General features: G+C 44.3%; 1 protein-coding gene across 4 annotated transcripts in view; it reads right to left on the bottom strand.

Annotated features, from left to right (window-relative positions):
* Positions 1–15,120, bottom strand: part of Hmgxb3 (HMG-box containing 3) — a 48,985-nt gene extending 33,865 nt beyond the window's left edge. For 2 of the 4 annotated variants that reach the window (XM_052155585.1, XM_052155586.1), the window contains exons 1-5: positions 14,623–14,713; positions 9,824–9,959; positions 8,844–9,018; positions 4,493–4,990; positions 2,785–2,883 (exon numbers count right to left, since the gene is read on the bottom strand). In XM_052155585.1, the coding sequence (XP_052011545.1) occupies positions 2,785–2,883; positions 4,493–4,990; positions 8,844–9,018; positions 9,824–9,957 (906 nt within the window). In that variant the 5' untranslated portion in view covers positions 9,958–9,959; positions 14,623–14,713. Of the gene's footprint in view, positions 1–2,784; positions 2,884–4,492; positions 4,991–8,843; positions 9,019–9,823; positions 9,960–14,622 lie in introns of all 4 variants that reach the window. The other 2 variants (XM_052155584.1, XM_052155587.1) reach the window with 2 other exon arrangements.
* Positions 15,121–26,138: the final 11,018 nt, after the last annotated feature.

Raw genomic sequence — 26,138 nt, 5'->3', positions numbered from 1 at the left:
TCTGCCACAGATTGGCACTTGCCTAAGAGAAAGGCCACATGATCTATAGGCAGCAGCACTAGAGAGGTAGGCCTGCCAAGGCTGCTGGAACCGTGATGCCAATGTAAACCCAGCTACTGGACACGTAGCTCTAGGGTAGAATGTTTTCCCTGTTGGCTCTCATTTTGTTTCTGTCCAACCTCTTCTACTCCTCCTCCCTCTCCTCCCTTTTGGATGGGAATGTTTACTATGTGCCACTATATGCTGGAAATATTTGTGCTTTGATTGTATAAAGGCCCACAATTAGGAGATTGCCTTGAGTTCTTAAAACAGTCTCCATGTTAGAAGGGGCAAGACTTCAGGACTCTTGGAGATAAATTAAATGCATTCTGCATCATGAGATGGCCATAGGCCCTTTGAGGGCTGGGGCAGAATGTTTTAATTTAAAAGTAATTGTGATGGGGGCCAATCTATGCAGATAATGTGACAAAGACTAACAGGGCTTTAAGAAGAAATAAAAATATCCACAGTGCTAGTTGGATGCCTTTTCTCAATAGATATCAGGGCAGATACACCAAAGATCAGCATGGATACAAAAGAGCTGAACGATATGCTCAATCAACTAGACCTAATCTGATACAAACACAACATTCTATTAAATAGCAGAATGCATATTATTTTCAAATTCACGATTATCAAGACAGACCATATTTTGGATAATAAAACAGTAAGTACAAGGACTCAGGATCTTCTTGGAGTTGGAGTTATAGACCCAACATGGGTACTGGGAATGGTACTCAGGTCCTCTCCAAACACTCTTAACCACTCAGCCATATCTCTAGCCCCTTGATACGCATATTTCAGCATTATTTTTTAAGGGGATAATAAGGACATTTTATAAATATCTCCATGTCAATAAAATTGACAAGCTAAACCCAGACATTGCAGCTCAGACTTGGAATCATAACAACTGTGAAAATGAGGTGTTCAAGGCCAACCTGGGCTACTTGGTGAGTTCTTGGACAATCTAGGTTATAGAGAGAAACCTTATGTGAATGAATGAATAAATAAATAAAATTAGCAACCTAAATGAATGAATCAAAATTTTATAGAAAGATAAAAATACCAAGAACTTACGGGACACAGTGACCTATACCTATAATCCTAACACTTTCAAGGCTGAGGCAGAATTGTTGTTAATTCCAGGCCAGCCTGAGACCCTGTCTCAAGATACCCCAAATAAGTCCACTTTCAATCCCAGCATTTAGGAGGCAGAGGCAGGTGAACCTTTGTGAGTTCAGTCCAGCCTGATCTACAAAGTTTCAGGCTAGCTAGAGTCACAAAGTGAGACCTTGTCTCAAAACAAAACAAGCCCAAAAGAAATCTACCATTTTAACCAACTGGAGAAGAAACCTATACCACCTCTATAAACACACAAAAGCATTGGACAAATCCAATATACATTGCTGATTAAAAATAAAAATAAAAAAATAAAAGCACTCCTAGCAAATCAGAAATAGAAGGCAATTTCCTAAACTTGATAAAGGACAAATATAAAACAAAATTCTATTGTTAAGTAATCATATTTAGTGGTAAGGACTAAATCCTTTCTCTCTAAGGTGAAGAACGAGACACAGGTACCTGTCTTTAGCACATCTATTCAGGGCACACCAGAAGACCTAGATAATGAAGGAAGGAAGGAAAAGATAATGGCTGGGAACGCAGCTTCAACTACAGAGGACATGCCTAACCCATTTTATGTCCAGCACTGCAAAGAAAACAAAAACAAACAAAAAACTAAACTAAAACTGCAACAGGACTGTGTATGTAGAAAATCCCAGTGAACCGACAAAGAAGCCACTAGAACTACCGAGTCTGGTAAACTGTGGAACACGGATGCTGTGTGAGAAATCCACCTGTGGGCTGGGGAGCTGACTCATCACGAGCATCCACTGCTCCACGGGAAGACCCGGGTTTGAGCCACAGCACCCACACGGTGGCCTAGCTGCCCGTAACTGCAGTCCCAAGGGAAAGAGCACTGTCTCCTGACCTCCACAGGCACCCGTGACATTCACACACAGACATGCATGCCAACAACACCCATATACATGAAACATGTAGAAAATCCCCTTTTAGCCGGGTGGTGGTGGTGCACGCCTGTAATCCCAGCACTCTGGGAGGCAGGGGCAGGCGGATTTCTGAGTTTGAGGACAGCCTGGTCTACAGAGTGAGTTTCTAGGACAGCCAGGGCTATACAGAGAAACCCTGCCTTGAAAGAAAACCAAATCCAAAATAAATAAATAAATAAATAAATAAATAAATAAATAAATAAATAAATCTCCTTTTTACTACACTAATAGGGATGGACTAAGCAGTCAGCTCCAGAATACCATTCGTAATAGCACAAAAACCATGATGGACTTAATCCATCTCAGTCCAGAAGGTGCAGTATATGACGGGAAAACATCAACTGAGTCAAGCAGCCAGAATCCCAGCTTGTTCACATCCTTGAGGACCTCTGGGCCACACAATGATAACACTCAACTAGATCAGGGGCTCCAGTGTTCTAAAGTCATTATGCTTCTGAGAATTTGCTACAGCCACACAACTGACGCTTAGGGCGTGTCAGTCTGTACACGTAGGTCACAGTACCTTGGAGCTGCACCTTCAAGGCTCCTGACCATCAAAGTGTGGCCCAAGGGATCCCAAAGACCACTGTTGGCTGCCATGTCCTAAGGCTGTAAGACCTCGGAACAGAACTTTAATAGAAAAGACCGCCATGAGCCCTAATTCCCCTCTACTGACCAGCTTGATGGAGGAAGGGTTCTCCACAACCGAGTACGCAGGCAGAGGCAGCATGATGAACTGAGTGGTTGGAGCAGACGGGCTACTCTCACTGGAGTCCTGTGGGCAACGAGAGGACAGGTGCTTATACAGTGTGCAGAACACCCAAGGTCACTTACAATACTGAAGACTGCATGCAACACAAAGTGACAATGTGCTCATTCAACATGCTTGGCAAAATAAACAAACAGTTATTTCAAACTAAGACAAGAACTTAGAAACAAGGGAAAACTACTACAGAAGATGTGCTACTGTCATTTTACAGGGGAGACAGGTAAAGCTGTAATGGGCCAGGGACCCCAAGATCACATAAACACCTATAAGAAAACTCTATTCTTCTGAGCCTATAAATGTTAGTAGTGGACCCTATTAATTGGTCCTGGAGATGGCTCAGTGGTAAAGAGAACTGACTGCTCTTCTAGAACATGGATTTGTCACCCAAACCCATGTAACAGCTCAAAATCATTCTTAATTCTAAAGCCAGAGTATCCACCTCCTTTTCTGGCTCTATGGGTCCCAGGCACTGAGGTGGTGCACAGGCATATGTGCATCAGCTCTCACACGATACACAAATCTTTGAAAAAGCACCTTAAGCTGCTTCTAACACACCAGTGGCAATGCTTCATGATCACAAGACAGCACCGAGGCAACAGAAAATGAACATGTATACAGGGGCTGGACAGAGTTCTCTGGGGCACACTAAAACACATGGGGTCTCTTATCCTGAAGAAGACTCCCATTTCTCTAGGACGCTAGCCTACCCAGGAAACACTATAGTTACAGCACTGGAATGAGGCTGCCTATGGCAGCTCCCCTAGATCCAATGAGATTTTGCTTTCACCTTAGCAGAGAATCCCCTTGGTATAGTGGGGAAGGGCTTGCTTTTTTTTAAATTATAAATTTTATTATATTTAATTGACATATCATGTGGGTATCATGTGACAGCCTGGGAAGCTAGGAAGAAAGTCTGTGGAGTTTTTGGCTTCCCACGTTTGACAGCAAGTACCTTTCTTTACCCACTGAACCTCCTCAATGGCCCCAGACTCCTCTTTTTCTCGGGACCTAGTTCCATAACCCTGACCTTGAAGAGAACATTTTCTCCTATTCCCACGTATATCCAAGAGTTCCACTCAGGAATTCTCACAGACAGTTCAAGGTGTCATTGTGGTTTTCTGAAAGAGATTTCAGGTCACGGAATCCTAGCTGGCACTAACAGCTTGAAGCACTTGGCGTTGACTCACAGAAAGCTTAAATATCCTCTCTAGCTCTCCCAATGCACCTCACTTGTTATCTTAGTAAGTTTGGCTACAAGTGGTGAGATGCCGGAGAAACTGAGAACTCTGGAGCAAGTCTAAGGCCCAGAAACATTAAAATACTATACCTATGGAGAGATGTCTCAGAAGTTAAGAGCACTGACTGCTCTTCCAGAGGTCCTGAGTTCACTTCCCAGCAACCACATGGTGGCTCACAACCATCTGTAATGGGATCTGATACACTCTTCTGGTGTGTCTGAAGACAGCTACAGTGTACTCATATACAATCAATAACTAAATCTAAAAAAAAAAAAAAAAAGTTCCATACCTATACCCTTTATTACCCCGTTCAAAAACACAATGTGACTTTTAAAGAATACCAGACAAAGCAGAAGACATTAGTTAAAGCCACTTACCCTCACGACTGTTACCACTGACAAGCTCTCCCCAACCTGGGAATGTGGCACTGCCAGGCTTCCAGTGGGGAGGTCTGAGGAGCCATTTACTAAAGTCTCTTCAATTACCAGGCTTGTCTGGTAAGGTTGGTGGCTCTCTCCTACCTCCAAGGATGCCTCCTCCAAGAGTACATCGTGGCTGAGTATCTCTGAGGTGGCAATCTCCTGCACAGTACCTGGCTGGGAAAGGGCTCCCACCTCCTCAGCCAGGGCCTCCACAGCCAGGCATTGCTCTGCCATGCCTGCATGGTTGGCCACTACATCTGGGGAAGCATTAGACATGAGAGTAGATCCTTTAGGGGACATCTGGTTCTGAGCTACACATAGCTCTAGCTGAGGGCAGCTCCTGTCTTCCTGCAGGGTGCTCTTGGGAATGATGATGTATTCCGATCGGGGAAGGATCTTTCGGAAACCTGGGATGTCCGGAACCACAGCAGTCAGTGCGGAGAGCTTAGAGTTCTGAGAATGAGGGAACCAAGAGGGAGATAAACAGAGATAAATGGCTAAACAGCTCATCAAGTCCTTTTTATGAGCTTTTATTTTTTCTTTTTTGTCTGCAAAAGGAACCAAACTCTACTGCCCGACTAATTCATAAAGATCACCAGCAATGCCATCTTTATTCAAATCAACAGACTTTACTTGCTTAAGAAACTGTAAACTGAATCAGACTCTGTCGCTAGACCTTTCTGCAGTACTAGGCATTGAACTGGGGGCCTTGTGCATTTGAGGCAAATGCTTTACATCTGTGGCACTGAGCTCTGAAGGGGGCAGAACCCTGACATCTGAGACTGTGAGCTAGAACATCAGGTCTGCACGGTCTTAAACACATCAGAGTCCCTCTTGAAGTCTTTGCGACCACCAGTTGGTTTTTGCTGGAGTTTTTATAAAGGAACCTAACAATTTGTGAATTCCTTTTACTCTTTTGATACTTTCAAATACCAAACTGAGTCCTACTAGATTATCAGACCATTTAAATGAAAACTCAAAAAAGCCTGAAATGCAGCTGTACTGAGACTGAGAGGGAACGCACACTGGCACTCAGGATTTGGATCTCAGTAATCTAGACCCACAGGGATAAACAGGCTACTGAGCAAACAAAGCGTTGCAAAAGGAATTACATCGAGGAACTATCTGGTAAGGTGCTAAATGTGTTAAGGGAATGCAGGGGAAGAGACCTAGAATCTTTTTTTTTTTTTTTTTTTGGTTTTTTGGATTTGTTTTTTTCAAGACAGGGTTTCTCTGTGTACCCCTGGCTGTCCTGGAACTCACTCTATAGACCAGGCTGGCCTCGAACTCAGAAATCCGCCTGCCTTTGCCTCCCAGAGTGCTGGGATTACAGGTGTGCGCCACAATTGCCCAGCGAGACCAGGAATCTTAAAACTCAGAAATAAACTGAAATTTGTAACTTAATTTTAACTTTAAAACAACACTATTATTCCTCAGCTAATACATGAGGATATCAAGGTCAAACTTCATGATGCTAAAAGTCCAATTTCTAAGAAATAAACACCTGAACTCCAGACCAGTTTAAAAAAAAAAAAAAGATTAAGATTTGGTACTAGAAACAGCCCTGAACAGCAATCAGTGTACAAAAGGGGAATTGTGTTTGATTTGTTTTTTTCTATTTAAAACTAAGTCATCCAGTAAGAGAAACAGAACAAAGTGAATGGCTAAATAAAAACTCAAGTCTAATGGAAACAAAAGCTTTCAAAGTACCCTTCAAAGGCACATGGAAATCAATTACAAGAACATCTTAGAAAAATCAGAGGGAGAGTGGCTGGGAGTACCCAAGACTCAGAGGCAGTGCCCAGGAGAAGAGGCCCTCGGACCAAGTGCGAAGGAAGGAAGGCACCGGCCGGACTGAGTCCTGTATGGCGGCGCATGGGAAATGGCCATTGCAAATCTCCTGGGAAGAAGACACGTAAGGGCAGTGTGATTAAATGGTGGCAAATGAAAAGAGGTCCCGACTGAAACAAAACAGCACCAGGCAAAGCCTATACAGTCATGAAGGGGGTGTCACAGGTCCTGCAGCAGTGCTGAAGGGACACCAAGACAGACAGGTGTCAGAGGACCCGACAGTCTCTGAAGGTGTACACTCCTCTGCAATAGACAATCCAGACGACAAACTCAGCACAGAAAGCTCAGCCAGGTCCCAGCACATTCTGGGTGCTCACCGTCTGTCACGCTTTCTTCTTACATGGTACTCAATTTTAAAAAGTTTTTTAGATTTAATTATTTTATATAAATGTTTTGCAGTCACACATGCATGTGTTCTGCATGTATGCTTGGTGTCTAAGATCAGAAAAGGGCATGAGATCCCTTGAAAATGGAGTTATGGATGGTTGTAAATGACCATGTAGCTGCTGGAAATCAAGTCTGATCCTCTGCAGGAACAGCCGAGTGTTCTTAACTGCTGAGCCATCTCTCCGCCCCAGTACTGGATTTTTTTTATCTACTGAAGAGTAACTTATGGACCAGATCACAATGTGCCAAGAACTCAGATAAATGATTTACATTACATAGTTTAATATTATCTATTTAGTTGAATGAGTGTTTTGCCTACTTGTCTATGCATTATATGTATGCTTAGTGTCCTCAGAGGTTAAAAGGTATGTCTGGGGGTTGGGAGAAGGGAACAGTTCACCTGGACCTGAAGTCATAGATGTTGTGAGTCACCATCTTTGGCTTGCAACATCACTGGTGCTGGGAACCTAGCCCTGGTCATCTGTAAGAGCAACACGTGCCCTTCAACACCAAGCCATCACGCCAGCCCTACATTTTACATTTTAAATATATGAGTGCTACAAGTTCCATTTTGCAGATGAGAAAACTTAAACTCCTCCAACATCACTTATCTAGTGTCCTTGGGGTAGTGGTGAGAAAGTGTACACATGAATACACAAGCACATGAGCACAGATGAAGCCACTGCACATGATTACAACATTAAATCTTGATAAAAACCACATCATTAGTTGAGCTTAAAAGACACAAAGGCTGCTGCCTTTATTATTTTAAACAGGTTGGCACTAAGGGTGGCACCTGTGGCAAATATGCCAGGCATACCCTCTGTCTGTGAGTTAAATTCTCTAGTCCTATGACTTGACTGCGGATTTTAGACTGTGAAAGCCACATCGAATAGATAGATACATCTTCCTTACATTAACCCGTCTTGGCTGAGGTTACCTCCCACACGTGTTATAAACAGATCACCTAGTGACAGAAATACGCTAGCATCTTCCAGACTGTAGGTGACACAAAGCTACTGGAGGAAGAGGAATTATCTATCTAGACAGCAAGGACAAATCATCTGACTGGCAGTGGCAGATAGACTCCATTAAGGAAAAACCCAGTCTGGCTAGAGCACAGCTGTTGGAATCTTCGCTCTTCACATTTTCAAAAAGGAAGTTAGAAATGACTGTCTTCGTTAAAAAAAAAAAAAAAGAAAGAAAGAAAGAAAAGAAAAGAAAAGAAAAAGAAAGAAAGAAAGAAAGAAAGAAAGAAAGAAAGAAAAAGAAAGAAAGAAAGAAAGAAAAAGAAAAGAAAAAAGTTTAGGTTAAAAGATTTTGGGCAGCAATCCCATGAGAGTTTCTTATGGGAATGTCAGGGTAAGAAAGCCAGGCCAGGGCAGGGTAGGCACAGGGCTCACTGGCAGAGCACTTGCCTACATAAATGAAGCCTTAAGTTCTTTCACCAGCACCAAACCCCACAACAATGAATTATCAGTTTGAGTGGCCATCAGTGTATTCTGCCACTGTGAACTAAAGATAACAAACGGCAGGCAGGCAGCAGCTGAAGTGCTCCTTGCTAGTTCTGTAGCCCAAGCACTTGGAGCCAGGCGCCAGCAGCAGCTCTGGCTGCAGCCCTGTACTTCTCCAACCAATAGCGACAGGTACACAGTGTCACACGGCAGCTTGACTCTACTGCTTTCCATACAGAGCTAACTCCTGACTGCTATGACACCAGTCAGCCAGTCACATGAAAAAATGGTGCAGAAGAAATGCCTGTGTGAGCCACTCCATCAAGGAAAAATGTCACTCTGAGGATATGGAGCTCCGAAGTACAGTACAATTCAGAAAAGGACCCAAAGGCTCACTACAAGAACTCAGAGAATGTCTGCTCTCTGTTCTGCTGCCCTGAAAAAGGCAGAGCATCATGGGTATGGTGGCAGACACACACGAAGCCAGGTTTAAGAAAGGTAACTTAACAGCTTTTCAAGAAGTTAAGAATCGTGAGAAGAGAGGAGCTGGTCTCCCCAGCTCTCTACCCATTAAACCAGTGAGGGAAAGGGGGTCCTCAGGAGAAAATACTTACAGGATCCAAGCCTTCTTTCTCTAGTTTGGCTTTCTCCAAGTAGTAACTTCTCTCGGCCACGCTGAGGAGCCTCCAGCTCTCACTAATCTTCTTATTGATCTCGGACTGGGGGAGGTGGGGGAGCTCCTGCTGCACTTTCAGGTAGATGTCATAGTAGTACAGAAGGTACGCAGACCTGCAGAACCAACAACTTACTTCAACAGCACTCACTGCATCTAGGGGTGCCTGTCAGAGGCCATTAAAGCGAAGCAAAGCCAAACTTTCAATTCAAAGCACTGTTTTTAAACAAGAAAGAGAAACCAGGTCAAGATCTGTAACACTCCCAGTTACATAATCAAATACAGCCAAATACACAGGGTGCTTTCACTGTACTCCCAGGCAAAGGTGACAGTGGGGGCTGATTACTCAGACTTATTACACACATATATTACTACTCTGCCTTTCGTCACCTAACTGGCCAAATGTAACTCATCAAGGCTGAGAGAAGAAGGCAGGTAATTATCAAAGTGGTGCAGTCCTGGTAAGCTCAGCCAGAAGGAAACTGAAGTACGGAACATGTGTAGAAATCACTGCATCCCTTATAACTGTAATATTCGTAATGTCCTGTTTAAAATATTTAAATAATAATTGCGTAATAGAAATAATATACAAAAGAGCCTACAGAGTCCAGCATTATTCAGCTCAAATTCCTTTAACAGCCTGGTAACACAAACAACTCTGTCCCTCTGTACCCCCAGTCTCTCCCCTACATCAATGACCACTCAGACACACACACACACACACACACACACACACACAATCTCCCCCCCCACACTATATCAATGCCCTTTCTCCCACATCAATGCCCCCTCAGACTGTCTCTCTCCCCGACATCAATGCCATCACAAATGCACTCTAAATGAATCTTGTGTCTCTTCAGCACAGCTCCCCAAGCAAACTTGTTGATAAGTACCATCAGCAACCAAAATCTTAAGGCTAACCTGGGTTTCTTGGCCTTTTCTCCATGTATTTTATACTTTTTCTTCTTCTTAGGTGGCCCGGGGGAAGTGTAATAAGCCTCCTCGAGTTCCTCCATCAGGACAGTTACCTCAGCACCATCATACGGTGCATCCATGGCTAGAGAAGACAGAAGCCAACACCAAGTTAAGCATCCAGTGTGAAAGAGCAGAGGCTCCAGGGCAAATAAGCCACTGCTGGGTCTAAGGTTTAGATATTTCCCCAATTCAGCAGACCCTACCAAGCGCGTGTGGTACTTGATGCTAAGAGTTCAGAGCTCCATTTCCACCTCCCTGAATGAGACTCTCTAGAGGGTAAGAAAATCAAAAGCCTCCACTGAGTCTTTGGTTTAGGCAAGTTTGGTACCAGAGACTTTAGAGAACCTTCATTTACATTCCTTCATGGGATACAACTGTCCCATATTAATGAGAATTTCATAAAGATACAGACTTTTTTTTTACATTACCTGGCCAAGAGTTCAAAGTTCTGGTCCTACCCTTACAGTTTCATTGCCTTAAATAAGTTTCAATGATTCCATTAAATTTGTAACAATAAGGAACTTTATATGTAAGAGATTTAGTTATGCTACCAGCCTGTGTGGTTTGGAGCAGGTCTTCTAACTACTTTAGATTCTGTTATCTCTTTCTTGTAGAGAAAAAAAAATGTTAAAAAAAAAAAAAAGTGGACAGGGAGCTGGGAAGATGCTCAGTGCTTCCCAGCATCCTTGTGGCCGCTCACAACTATCTATGACTTCATTTCCGGGAGATGCATGCCCTTGTCTGATGTCCACCACAGGCACTAGGCTCTTACATGGTGCACAGATATACACACAGCTAAACACCTACAAAGAGTAAATATAACTAAGAAAAAAATGTTTGAAGAGGCTCACCTTTCCCACAGATTTGTGTTTCTGTGTTAGGGTGCTGTTACTGTGGGTGCGCATGTGTCTTAGGGTTTCGAGTGCTGTAATAAAACACCAATACCAAAAGCAACTCATGGAGGAAAGGGTTTACTTTAGCTTCACAGTTTGGTTCCACATAACAGTCCATCACTGAGGGAAGTCAGGGCAAGAACTACAGGCCATGGATGAATGCTACTTACTGGTTTGCTCTTCATAGCTTGCTCCATCTGCTTTCTTAACCATTGGGCTGGTGGTCCTGCCCACAGTGAGCTGAGCCCCCCAACCCTCTACATCAATCGTTAGTCAAGAAAATACACCACAGGCTTTGCCCACAGGATGATCTGGTAGGGGGTATTTTCTCAATTGAGGTTCCCTATTTCAAAATGACTAGCTTTTGCTGAATGGACATAATAACTAGCCAATACAACATGCACGGAAGTGGGTCCCAGTGTGGGCACATGGTGCCCAGAGGTCAAATCTTGGTATTGTTTCTTAGACATTGCCCATCTTGTTTTTTGAAACAGGGTCTCTACTTAGCCTGAAGTACGGGGAACTGTGTAGGCTAGTTAGCTAGTGAACCCCAGGACTGCCTAGCACTGAGTGAGCCACTGTTTAAAAACATCTGAAGCTTAAACTTGGATCCTTCTGTTTACCCATGGTCTCACCAGCGAGGCCCAATCCCACAGATTTACATGAAGGACTCAAAGGATTTAGATCACGTAACTGTTGGAGAACAGCTAAGTACTATACTAATGAAAGAGTTCGTTATTAAAGATTATCACCTGTATCTGGTGAAGATATTTAACAACCTGCCCATCCACGATGCCCAAATATCGAAAAATAGGTTTTTAATCCAAAAATGGAGCCCCTGGTTCTTCACAATGTGCAGTGCAATCTTCTACACTAGGACTATTCAAAAAAACTCTGATGGAAACGTTCTCTAATAATGTCGCCCAATACAGAAGCCACTAGTCACAGATACTTACTAGGAACCTGAAACAGGGCTTGTAGGTAAAAACGAACTAACTTTCAGTACACTGGACTGTAACCGTATGGGTAGTGGCAGGCAGCACAGATCTAAATGGCACCTTCACTGGCGTGTTAGGGGTTTATTTGTAATCCCAGCACTTGGCAAGAAGAGACAGGAGGATCAGGAGTTCAAGGCCAAACCACAGACTCAGAACATCAGAACATCAGACCCTGACTTTAGAAAAAAAAAAAAAAGCCAAAAAATAAACAAACAGTAACCTGACAAACCAACATAGTTCTCTGGTACTAGTTCTTTCTGCTTGCTTGTTTTTGTCTAGGAAAAGACAGGCATGAAAACTTGAATAGTTCAAGAAGAGCTAATTACGGCCAAGCACTAAATTGGAATTTCATCAACTCTATCCTTAGAGGGAAAAAGTCCCAGAATCACCTAAATTTTATGAGAAGGAAACATGATTGTTCTTAAACATCTTAGGAGATGGAGTTGTGACAGTGAACACAAACAGTAAACATATCAATAGGTATGACAGAGCCCCCACTCAACTCACTTAGACCTCAGAGATGATAACGGATGAGGAAAAAGAGCAAGAGGGAATCCAGGAGACTTGGATGCAAGCGGAAATTCTTTTTTTTTTTTTTTTTAGAATTATTTATTTATTATATGTGAGTACACTGTAGCTGTCTTCAGACACTCCAGTAGAGGGCATCAGATCTCATTACTGATGGTAGTGAGCCACCATGTGGTTGCTGGGATTTGAACTCAGGACCTTCAGAAGAGCAGTCAGTGCTTTTAACCACTGAGCCATCTCAAAATTCTTACCACCTGAACAGAGACAAGTGTATTTCTCCTAGGAGATGATGATAAATAAACTGAGCCTCGGCTTTGGGAGGTAAGAACCCTGCCCCACTGTTACTCACAAGGCCTCTTGAAATCTTCCCTTCATGTACACTGAGGGCAGTCTGTCCCCAGTCCCCAAATGTGTGCACATATGTGCATCCAGACATACATGTTTCGAAGAAGTATGGAAAGCCAGAGAGGTTTCCTGCTGCTCTTCCAGAAGACCCAGGTTCATTTCCCAACACCCACACGACAGCTCACAACTATTTGTAACTCCAGTTCTAGGGGATCTGATGACATCTTCTGTCCTTCGTGGGCATCCAGTACACATGTGGTACACAAGCATACATGCATAAACCATTCAAACCATTCAAACACATAAAATACTTTTTAAAAAAAATGGGGGCAAAACATTGTGTTTGAGTGCTGTAGAAGAGGAGTTTTAGTGTTTACACCTGTCAAAATTATCTCTTTCGGTGCTAGCTAGCACCCGTTCAGCAGCTAGTAGGATGAGAGTCAGGATCCCCAGAGCCCAAATGATGGTGGGTGTGATGGCCTATCTATAATAACAGTCTTGGAAAGTAGAGACAGGATCCCAAGAGGGTAGATGTGTTGTCCATCTCTGGTTTTGGTTGAGGGGCCCTGCTTCAAAGGAGAGAGTGATCTAGTAAGATTCTGGACATTAACCTTGGGTCTCCAGATGCTGGAGATGCAAACTTCCATCTACAACATAGGATCATGCATGCACACAGAACCCTCTCACATATATAAAAAAAGGAGGAAAAACCAAAAAACTACTGAGCCATTTCTACAGCCCCAGTCTTTTTTTTTTTTTGAAATGTTTATTGGTGTTTGGACTGCATGCATGCTTGTATAAGGGTGTCAGGTGCCCTGGAGTTACAGTCAGGGTGTGAACTGCAACGTGTGTGCTGGGAACTGAATCTGGGACCTCTAAAAGAGCAGCCAATGCTCTTAATTGCTGAGCCACCTTTCCAGTCTAAAAGATATATTCCTTAAGCATGTTATAGTTGTGTCGGCTCTAAGGGACTTCTGCTGTTCTTCCCTAAAACCTTACAAAGAGGAAAAAAGAAAACAACAACAACAAAAAACCCCCTGCTTCCTAACAGTCATAGTGAAACCCAAGGAGACAGTCCACACTGTGGCCCTATAAGCAAACAGCATATTGGTAAGGGCAGCTGCACACCAAGAACATATGGGGATCAAACTTTTTGTCCTATATATAACTGATATCCTGGCCTTTAAAAGCCCTAAGAAGAAGGCAGCATTGCTCTAGGAGTGTGTGTGTGTAAAGAACAGAACATGTTTTAGCAGCCACAACGAACCCAGAGCCAGTACCTTAACATCCAGAACTAAGTCAAGAGCCCATACCTTGGGGACATGAAAGGCCCATCTTGGGTTCCTGTTTGACTACAATGCCCTACATCTGGATCCAAGTTTGTGTTCAGATCCTAGGCCTCGGTACAGCAAAGCAAAGAGACACATTAAAAATATGAAGGTTAAAACCAGCTCGAGTTGGGTGTGGTGGGGAATCTAGGACTTAGAGACGGAAGCAGAAGGGCAGAAAGTTGAAAGCTCACCTCACCTACAGTAGTGAGTTTGATTGAGGCCAGCCTCAAACACCAAGACAAGAAAATTATGAAGGGGGCCCTTTTGAGGACAAAAAGGTCTGAGTCCTAATTTAGATCCCACCGTTGAATAGCACTATTACAGAGCCCTATGCGGCCTTAAACAAGCTACTTTACCTCTTTAAATTTTTCTTTTCTCATCTATAGAATCGAAGGGCCACGCCTGAAATGAGACACTTTACCCTACCAAACCTTCCGTGGAACCTCAGATGAAGGCTTTTGGCAGCTCAACCACTGGCTACTTTTTTTTTTTCCCCTCTCTGGGCTGTCCCTAAAATAGAGACTAAAGGGAATGGTTCTCCGCGTGGCACGGGGCAAACAGAAAGAAGCTGGAGAGGCAGCCGCAAAACCCAACACTCAGGTGCCAGGGCACCGCGGCGGGGCGGGGTGAGCCTCGAGGGCGGGACTTACCCGGAGGAGTTTGAGAGCGTCGCGGCTCACATTCCCGGGGGTACCCGGCACCGGGGCTCGACAGGGGTGCTGATCGGTGCACTCGCGCTCCCCGCTGTAGGCGAGAGGCGGCTCCAAGCGTGACAGCGGTAAAGAGAAAGTGGAGGCGAGAGCTCGCGCACGCATCCCGGGGGCTGGAGGAGCCCCGGCCCCGCGGCCCCGCCCGGCGACACACGGCGCGGAGTCGCCACAGTCCCTCTCGCTCCCCGTCCGAGTCGCGCTGCGGGGTCGTGAAGGGCGAGTGGAGGGGCTGCAGGTTCGCGCACAGGATCGGCCGACGCCTGCCGAGGGCCCCGGGGATCAGGCCCCGGGAAGCCCGAGGAAGGTAGCAAGGACACGAATCTACGAGGCACCGGCGCGCTGGTGGCAGCGGCGACAGCACACCACTGATCGCCAGGGAGACCCGTCCCGGCGGCCCTCGCGGCGCACCGGAAGCGGCCGGCGCGCGTGATTGCGTGCGACCCTCGCGCAAGCGCAACCGACGGGTCCTCTGTTGGAACCGATTGGAGGCTTCGGAACTGGATGGAGCGGCGGGGGTGGGGGGGTCGTTAAGGCGGACTGCTTCCGGCCAAACTTCCCAGAGCCGGAAGTTGGGGCTGCGGTTGCGAAACAAGGAGGCCGCTTGGCTCAGGGCCGGGCTTTGGGACAATCAGGTAACAGGGGCCGAGCTAGACTGTGCTCAGCCTCACCTTTCAGGTCGTTCTCTTTCCTTCAGCTTGAGACTGCTATTTAGTGCAGCTCCATGCTTCCCCCCACTCACTCCAGTGAGCAGTCACCATAGTGACTTTCTGGAATGGAGAGCTCTGGGAACGTGGGACTAGACAGGATTGTAACGTGGTAGATTGGGCCACATTTAGACAAGTTCCTGCAAGACCGCTTGGGAATGTAGTGGCAGTCTTACCCATATCCACCTACCAATGTCACCATCTTCTCGAGCTAATATAGCCATTCTTTTGGCTGAAAGCCCTGTCTGAGAAGCCTTCTCTAGGGGAAGGGATACTCCACAACAGTTCTCAGATATGTAGCATCACTTTGCGCTTTTAAAACTACATATGTCCTCATGGAGAGTTCATCCAGGAAGTGCCAGGTCAAGCCGTGTGTCAGATAGGATGTGCCCTTCCCTGGTTGAGTCTAAAGGTGTTTTGTTTGTTTATTTATTTGTTGTTTTGAAACAGGGTCTTTTTAAATTTTTTTAAAAAGTTTTATTTATTTACTTTATGTATATGAGTACACTGTAGCTGTCTTCAGTTGTGAGCCACCATGTAGTTGCTGGGAATTGAACTCAGGACCTCTGGAAGAGCAGTCAGTGCTTCTAACCACTAAGCCATCCCTCTAGCCCCGAAACAGGGTTTTATTATTTAGCTTTGGCTGGCTTTTAAATGTTAACAATCCTCCTGCCTTAGTAACCCCAGTGCTGGAATTAAAATCACATGCTACTATGCCTAAATTAATTATAAAACAGGAAGCATGCTGAAAGAGGGATTGCAATATATAATCCACCCATTACCTCTGTCATTATTTCCCACCCAAACCATCAGCAGTAGCATGCAAATATCCCATCCATTTCCCACAAAATAACAAGATTGATGTTTGTTTGTTTTTCCAGACAGGGTTTCTCTGTGTAGCTCTGGCTGTCCTGGAACTCACTCTGTAGACTAGGCTGGCCTTGAACTCAGAGATCCACCTACCTCTGCCTCCCTAATGCTAGGATTAGAGAAAGGCATGTGCCACCACTACCACTACCCATTGAGATTGATTTTTTTTTTTTAAAGATGCAAAGCAGGCAGAGAATAGCGGTACAGGACAGTGATCCTCCTAGCCCTGGGAGAGACTGAGAAAAGAGGATTTCCAGTCTCCTGGGAGCCTGCTACATTGCAAGAGAGAAGAGACAGAGAAACACAGGGAGAATGTGTATGAGAAGGAAAATGAATGAACGCTCTCTCAGCAAACTCCCTGAAAATGTGAGTGAGTTTCTGCCGTACTCTGAGTAAATGTCTGCTGCTTGCCACAGCATCTGAATGCTCTGCCTCTCCGCTCTTGTGACGGACATGGAGTCATGCAAATCCTTCAGAACACGTCAGACTCTTTCCTGCTTTTGAGATTTTGCTGATGCCCTGTCCTTGTTTGCACTGCCCACTCCCCCATCCCAATGCTCCCCATGGAGATCTCAGCTCAAATGCCATCTTCTGTGTGACTTTATAAACACATTCCGACCCACACCCACACACCTTTGCAGTAATGAGGACCAGAGCCTGGGCTTTGAGCATGCTAGACAAGTACGCTCTCACTTAGCTACATCCCCGGCCTTTTAAACGTTTATTTGAGATCGTCTCTGCCAACTGATTTTGCTTCCTCCACCTCTCCAGTAGCTGGATTACAGGCTCACACCTCCACAGCAGGCAGATTTTTTTCTTTTATTCTCTCCCATCACCTTTCTTCATAGCACTTACTACACTCTGTGATTTCCTATGTATCTGTTAATTAACAGTTTCCCTCTGTTTTATATTCCTTGGGGTGTATAACTCGACTCTGCTATTCATCACTGTATTCTTACTGCTTGGAATCTGTAAATGTTCATTAGGTGAATGTGTGACACCCAAACCATACTCCTACAGTGGAAATCCTTTTCAGAGAGATGATGAGAAAAATCAAAGTTTTCATTTTAGCCGAGTTTTGAGCAGGGCAATGGCATGCCAGTGATCTGAGTTAAGAACTCTTTGTGGCTCTGGACTAGTCTTCCTCTTACCTGTAACTGTATCTATAAAACAAGGCTCCTTGAATTTATGCAGTGTAAAGGCAAACATTTAATTGGGTGTGATGGTTTCCATATGCTCTGCTCAGGAAGTGGCACTATTAGAAGGTGTGGCCCTGTTGGAGTAGGTGTGACCTTGTTAGACTAGATGTATCACTGTGGGTGTGGGCATTAAGACCCTCATCCTAGCTACTTGGAAGTCAGTGTTCTACTAGCCACCTCTAGATAAAGATGTAGAACTCTCAGCTCTTCCCGTACCATGCCTGCCTGGATGTTGCCATGCTCCCACCTTGATGATAATGGACTGAACCTGTGAACCTGTAAGCCAGGCCCAATTAAATGTTGTCCATGTAAGAGTTGCCTTGGTCATAGTGTCTGTTCACAGCAGTAACTGACTAAGACACTGGGACAGGCTTACATTTCAGAGGTTCAGTCCATTACTATCATTTCAGGAAGCATAGCAGAATGCAGAATGAGAGTTCTACATCTTCATCAAAGGCAACAGAAGGAGACGAGTCTGGATCACACTGGCCAGACTTAAGTATATATATATATATAAGACCTCAAAGCCCCACCTCCACAGTGACACACTTCCCCCAATAAGGCCATGCCTCCTAATAGTGCCACTCCCTGAGCCAAGCATATTCAACCCACCACACTTGGTATTTGCAAGCTTTTGCAGCCTATTTTAACGTACTGTCATAGAAAACAGGCTTGGAATGCTTGGGTAAATAGATTTTCTTCAAGATTCTTTTTGTTTTAAATGTTGGTAATCCAATACTGACAAAAGTCGATGCCATGAATCCTGTCTTTCCCTGATTTTTCCTATTAGAAATTTTACCATTCTAAAACCTCATTTAGGTTTCTTAGTTTTCCACACGTGTGGCAAAACGAGCTGGAAGGAGGAACAGACACAGCCAGCCCCTTGTGGCCCATCCCTCTTCCCCTAGAAATGGCGAGGACGGGGAACAAGAAACTTCAGCAGTTCTCCCAGGAGGAGAAAAGAAAAGTCATGGAAGCTGTAGGCATCACTGCTACCCTATCTACTTTTTTAAACAATTGTGCCCAATTAGGAAACAAAAAAAGTGCAAAAGACATTTGTGGGGCCCCCAGAGGAAAGGACAAGGAATCATATCTATGGTGGCACCAGCAGGCCCTTTGCACATGGTTCCAAGAAATTCACACCAACAACATTCTCATCCTAGCTCTGTTAATGAGAAAAAAGGCATTCACCTTGGCCAATAGTGCTTGGCTGTAACAATTTTCAAGCAAGTGTAGGCTGACTGAACAAAATCAGTCTCTAGAGTGCATACTGACATTCTTCTGCTTTGAAACCTCTTGAGCTGGGCTCCCATGGAGCCCACAGCATCACTTTCTTACATGCTCCCTCTGGGATGTTCCATTAAACATCACTTAAAATGTCCAGTCACACTTTTCTAGTCCAGAGTCCCAAGGTGTACCATATTCCGCCAAGCAAAAGCATGATCCAGCTCTCATAGCAATACCCCAGTCCCTGGGACTGACTTCTGATTTAGTTAGGGTCTTATTGTGAAGAGACACCACGATGACAGCAAATCATACAGGAAAACATTTACTTGGTGCTGGCCTTTGCTTACAGGCCAGAAGTTTAGTCTGTTACTGTCATGGAGGGAAGCATGATGGCACACAGGCAGACATGCCTGTAGAGGTAGCCAAGAGTTCTTCATCCGGATCAGCAGGCAGCAAAAAGAGAGTGACACTGGGCCTGCCTTGAACTTCTGAACTGTAAAGGCCCGCCCCCAGTGACAGAGCAAGGCCATACCTCCACTCTCTGAGTCCACTCTCTGAGTCTATGGGTGCCACTTTCATTCAAACTACCACAATACATCTAACACAAACATCAGAAGTTGCTTTTAAAACAACATTCTAGCACTGGTGGGGCTGGAGAGATGGCTCAGTGGTTAAAAGCATAGACTGCTCTTCCAGAGGACCCAGTTTTAATTCCTGTTACTCACATGATAGCTCAGAACTGTCTGTAACTCCCTGTAGTTCCAGGGGATCTGGGGCACTAAACACACATGTGGTGCATAGATACACATTCAGGCAAAATACTCATACATAACATTTAAAAGTCTCAAAAAAAAACTTTTGAAAAACATTTTGGCACTTAGCAGTTATTGCCGCACGTGTCCCAAGTGAAACACATTCCCAGGACTTTGTCTCTGAAGATGATTTCGTCATGCCCCTGGGGCTGCGGGGCACACTGATGATCAGGGGATGGTGCACACTGGTAAAGCTGGAAGAGAAGATGAGGTTTCCCTATCAGAGCAGCCAAACCCCACCACAGACATCATCTTCAGTGGACAGAAACTTGGACAGTTCTCCACTGTGGGAAGTTCTCAGATCCTGTTTTTGCACAGCTAAATGTTATAAACGAATATTTAATGGAGACCCAAAGTCTTACTGATACCAACACTGCAGATTTCTTCCTAACAAAATAATACAGGAAAGGGTGGTATAGTGTTTGGTTCACACACACAAAACCCTGGTTCCATCCTCAGCACCCGTCATCTTGGCATGGTAATATAGGAGATGGAACTGGTACCAAGGACATAGGTGACTATATATAATGAGTTGGAGACCATCCTGAGCTATATGAAAGCCTGTGTCAAGAAGAGTAGGAGCCGGGCGGTGGTGGCGCACACCTTTAATCCCACAGTGACACGCCTACTCCAAGGCCACACCTACTCCAACAAGGCCACACCTCCTAATAGTGCCACATCCTGGGCCAAGCTTATTGAAACTACCACACTGATGCTGTGGTTTGAATGAGATGTAACCCGCGGTCTCGGGCATGTGAAAACTTGGCCCCCAGCTGATGGGTCTGTTTAGGGAGGCTTAGGAGGTGTGGCTTGGTTGGAGGAAGTATGTCATAGATGGGCTTTGCCTTTCCATTGTGCTCCTTCTGCGTCCTGCTTAATGTAAGCTTTCAGCTTCCAGGTCCAGCTGCCATGCCTCCACTCAGCCATGATGGACTCATTTCTTTGGAACCACAGGCCAAAATAAACTTATCTATGAGCTGTCTTGATCATGGTGTTTTTAATACAGATAAGATATTGAATTAATTTAAACAGAGGGATATTATTATGACAGCATACACAGTATTCTGAGATAATAAAGCTTCCTAGAGTGGATCTGGGAAAAATTTGTCTAATTTGTGTTCTCCTTTGGCTGATACAGTGCTTCTCAAACTTGCCTACACATCAGGAGTACCTGAGGATCTTTTAACTAATTCTAAAGCCCAGACACTAGCCCTGGATGGCCTCCCTATATAGAGCAAACTGGCCTCAAACTCACAGAGCTCTGCCTGCCTCTGCCTCTCAAATAGGTCCCTACCTGATGATCCTGGGTCCATAGGTTGAGAACTGCTGGTGTAGCTGGATCCTCACACTTCTGGAGCTGGCCGGTTGAATGTGTTCTCTGTTGTCAGTTACTTAAAAAAATAAAAAGCGTAAGCTGTGCCCACTCCAGACTTACTGAGTCCATTGTCCCCTCTGCTAACTAGATAACTCTAGAATCTTCCTGAATACTCCCAATAGTTTCCAAGTATTGAGTAGGGAGTACACTTGTCTATGCCCAAGAAATTAACATCTGGCTTCAAGATATAGCTCTTGCTGTATGCCACAGCGCTGGAGGATCATGCTATGACTGGATTCTGCCCACTGCTTCCTCAGTGCCTGTGAGTAATGGAGTCTGTAACAGATTAAGATGAAGATGTGTTACATTTACCCTCCAATACACTGGAAGTCGCCTTCTTCCCTCTATGTGTATCCTTCAGAGAAAGGGCTATATTTAAGTTATTTAAGACTGTTTGAGTTTATAGTCAGATTTATATGTTTTCCCACACAGAGAAAATATTCTTATCATTTATAGCCTTAGTATCTATTACTAATAAACTAGAGAAATATCAAGTTCATTTGTAGAGAGCACATACAGTACCTATTAAAATGATAGTATAGTTTAAAAAATATTTCTTAAGTTTTTATTTATGTGCATGTATTTGTGCCTGCCCAAGGAGGCCAGAGGACATTGGACCTCCTGGAGTTGGACTTAGAGGTGCTTTGACCTCTCTGACTTGGGTGCTGGGAACTAAACCTTGGCCTTTTGGAAGAGCATCAAGTGCTCTTAACTCCTGAGCCATATCCGTGGCTCATATCAGCCCTTAATGTGCAGTTTAAATTTATTGTCTTTTATTCACGTGTGTGTGCACAGAAGTCAGGGGACAAGTTCTGTGGCTCAATCCCCTGCCATCTGTGGGTTACAGGGGATGAAACTCAGGTCTCATCAGACATACGCAGCAAGTGCTTTTACCCGAGCTACCTTGCAGGCTCTGCTAGTGTTTATTTTGTAATTTTCTACACTTACTTGGTATGTGAGTGCACACATACCATGGCACACGTGTGGAGGTCAGAGGTCAGTTCTCTCCTTCCAGCATTTGTGTTTTAATGATCTAACTCATCTCATCAGGTTTGATAGCAACTACCTCTACCCCTAAGCCATCTTGATGTAGCAGCTTGGTGCTGTTTTCTGCCAGTCTTCCTTCTGGGTAATCTCATGTATTTTTCAGAAACCCACAGCAATTATTTTTCTTTTTGCAGTTTGTTAATCGAAACAGACACATAAAGCAGATTTATTATAAACGTGCTTCCATATTTAATAAAGCGAGTCAATAAAAATACAGTAGATGTTTGGATTTTTTTTTGTCTTTAACAAGCCAGTATGAAATTTTGAAATCAAAGTACTGAATATATTTTAATGTTTTGAGACAGGTTCTCATTACGTAGTTCAGGCTAGGCTAGCTTTGAACTGGCAGGGCAGTCCCGCTGCCTCAGCTTTCTGAGATTATAGGTGTGTATGCTGATGATTGTCTTATGTCTTAGATTCTGGACACTTGGTGGGTGAAATTGTCTCCTGGATGGGGCCTGTGGCTGTATCTAGTGCTGTCCTCAGCTTCCTGTGTCAGGGTTAATTCAGAGTGCTTCCTCGGGCTATCCTTCTGCGCTCCTCACTGCTTAGTCTACGAACTCTTTTGGGATCCTGCCATTTCCCTGACCAGGTTTCTATGCTGGCTCTCGAGTACAAAATCAGAGCAGAGTGGTGGTGGCATAAACCCAGCACTGGACAGGCAGAGGCAGGTGGACTTCTAGGAGTTCAAGGCCAGCCTGCTCTACACAGTAAGTTCCAGGGTGTTACACAAGGAAACCTTGTCTCAAAAACACAAACAAGCAAACAAACAAATAAAAATCCAAATCAGATCATTCCTCTGAGTTTTTATACCCTGTGTAGGTGACTAGAACCTCCATTTCCAACCTGGCTGCTCAGCACACTACAGTGCGATGCTGTTCCCTGAACTGACCCTCACTTCCTTCACCTGGAACACCTCCACGTCTCTGCCTTTGCCTGAGTGCCTCGCCGCTCGCTATCAAGCTAGACTTTTTGAATTGAGACAGTGGTTCTCAACCTTCCTAATGACTTGATCCTTTACTATAGGTCTTCATGTTGTGGGGACCCTCAACCATAAAATCATTTGGTTGTTACTCTAGAACTGTAATTGTGCTACTGTTATTAAAAATATGTGATATTCAGGGTATCTGGTAGCTAATGAGACAGTCTTTTGACCCTTGGAGGGGTCATGGCCCACAGGTTGAGAACCACTGCTTTAAGATGCGACTGGAGTCTTTCGATTTCCAAGCTCTTTTGAAGTTTCCATCAACAGAAACCACATCCTGTTCCTTGTTTTCTCAGTGCTCTGTAACACTTCTTTAAAATAACTTATTTATTCTTAGTGACTTGGTCTTTTGCCTGCATGTACATATGTCTGTGTGAGGGTGTCAGATCCCTTGGAACTGGGGTTACAAACAGTTGTGAGCTGCCATGTGGGAATTGAACCCCGTTCCTCTGAAAAAGCAGCCAGTGCTCTTAACCACTGAGCTTCCTCCCCAGTCCCCACCCTGTAGCACTTTACTAATTAGAGTCTGAGCTCTGAGAGCAACACCAGCCAGTTCTTAATAGTTATCTTGCCCGGGGCTGTAGGGACATAGCTAGGCCTATACTCAATTGGAAAGGGTTGGCCAAAGTTTTCTGGATCATAGCTTCCAATAAAAAAAAAAAAAAACCCTATTGTTTGATGATGTGTTTTGATGCATAGCATCAAACTTGTGTCCTTCCATCAAAATCACTGTAAGACTTTTTGCCTCTGTTTATTCAGACAGGACTTTAATAAGAAAGGCTTCGTCTAAGTACCCTGAACACAGTAAATATGTGGGTTTTTTTTTTTTAATTTTTTTTTTTATTTTGGTTTTTCGAGACAAGGTTTCTCTGTGTAGCCCTGGCTGTCCTGGAACTCACTCTGTAGACCAGGCTGGCCTCAAACTCAGAAATCCACCTGCCTCTGCCTCCCAATAAACTTACTTAAAAAAAAAAAAAGGTTTATTTAGTTATTTTATGTAAGTACACTGTAGCTGTTTTCAGACACACCAGAAGAGGGCATGGGGTCCCATCACAGATGATTGTGAGCCAGCGTGTGGTTACTGGAAATTGAACACAGGGCCTCTGAAAGAGCAGTCAGTGCTCTTAACTGCCGAGCCATCTCTCCAGCCCTATTTTTTTTTTTAACTGAAAAAAAAAAAAAAAAAAAAAGGAGTCCCAGTGAGGTGAGTCAGTGGGTAATGATGCTTGCTGTGCAGTTCTGGCAGTCTGAGTTCAACCAATCCCAGAACCCACAGAAGGACCACTCCCTAATGCTGCCTTCTAATTTCCATGCACGCACGCACAGTGGCACATGCATTCTGTCTGTCTGTCTGTCTATCATTCCCTACACACACACACACACACACACACACACACACACACACACACACACACACGACACACTGCTCTAGGAATTCTCTTTGCTGGGCTCTTATCCAAAGGGAAGAAAACTGAGATTTATTGCTTGCCTATTTTATGTCTAGTGCTGTTTAGTTTGTAATCATCTAATCTTTCAAGTTTCAGAACTGTTAAGATTCATGCTCCAGGGCGTACTTCTTTAGAGTGTAGCTGCATACCTCTGCCACCAGAGGGCAAAGGTGACCTACATAAGGGAGAAAGCTTGAAGAACCCTTAGGAACATCCAGCCCTAGTTGCTCTGATGAGGTAGATATGTCAGAGAAAGGTAAGCAAATAGAAACAAAAAATGCAGGCCTCATTCAAATGACTAAAACTTGAATTAAATGTGCCTGGGTATGGTAGTTTGAATGTGCTTGGCCCATGGGAAGTGGCATATTAGGAGGTGTGGCCTTTTGGAGGAAGTGTGTCACTGTGGAGGTGGGCTTTGAGGGCTCTTAGTGCTCAAGGTCCACCCAGTGTAGAAGAGACCCTCCTCCTGGCTGCCTATGAAAGACAGACTCTTTCTGGTGGCCTTTGGATGAAGACGTAGTACACTCCGCTCCTTTGAGAGCACCATGTCTGCCTGCATGCTGCCACGCTTCCCACCATGATGATGGACTGAACTCTGAAACTGCAAGCCAGGCCCAGTTAAATGTTGTCCTTTATAAAAGTTGTCTTGGTCATGTATCTTCACAGCAATGGAAACCCAAACTAAGACACTGAGATCATCAAACCTACCCTATTACATATCTCTTCATTAAAGTCTTATTTTTCAATCTATGATTATTGGCAATGAAATTGCCTTGTGATAGGTATGTTACAGAAATGAACTGAAGACTTAATTATCCACCAAACATATCTGTGCTTGTAATAATAATTAATTTTATCTTAAAATATAGATAGTACTTGCCCTCTGTACTACCACCTCAAGAAACTCAGCTATAGAAGCTGGGGGAATGAATGAGAAACATCATTTCACTCACCACAGAGGAGTGCAGCAGTTGGAACCCAAGGACCCACTGATTAAGAGGGAAATATTGCTAAGAGGTTGAGACCGGAGGCAGGGAGGCACAGGGAGCTGGTAGAAGAGCTTGGGAGATAACTCAAGGTGGAACAGTGTAAAGACCTAGGGTGTTAACTGTTCTGTTTGGGCACACCTAAGGTGAGTGGGTGGTAAGCCAAATCAACCAAGGACAGAACTTTTCTTCTTTCTCCTCTCCTTTTTGGGAAGACAGTATCTATGTAACCCAGGGTGATCTCAAGCAGGAAATCCTACTCCACCATGCTGGGATGACAGGCATGTACCACCATGCCCAGTTAAGGCCAGAGTTTTTAAGGCCTTGTCAGCTAGGCCTCTAATTTCGAGCTTATCCTGAAAACACTGAAGAACTACCAAGGAGTTGTAATATTTTAAGTTAAATAATTCCTAACTAGAGTTGGGTGTGTTGGCACATACCAGTAATCTGAACAATTAAGAATCTGGGGATATCCTCCACTGCTGGTGGGATTGCAAGCTTGTACAACCATTCTGGAAATCAGTCTGGCGGTTCCTCAGAAAACTGGGCACAACACTTCTAGAGGACCCTGCTATACCACTCCTGGGCATATACCCAGAGGATTCCCCAGCATGTAATAAGGACACATGCTCCACTATGTTCATAGCAGCCTTATTTATAATAGCCAGAAGCTGGAAAGAACCCAGATGTCCCTCAATGGAGGAATGGATACAGAAAATATGGTATATATACACAATGGAATACTACTCAGCAATTAAGAACAAAGAAAGAAATTCATGAAATTCTTAGGCAAATGGTTGGAA

Source organism: Apodemus sylvaticus, chromosome 13 (genome assembly GCF_947179515.1).
Source record: "Apodemus sylvaticus chromosome 13, mApoSyl1.1, whole genome shotgun sequence".
Lineage (NCBI taxonomy): Eukaryota > Metazoa > Chordata > Mammalia > Rodentia > Muridae > Apodemus > Apodemus sylvaticus.
This window is presented reverse-complemented; position numbering and strand designations above follow the sequence as displayed.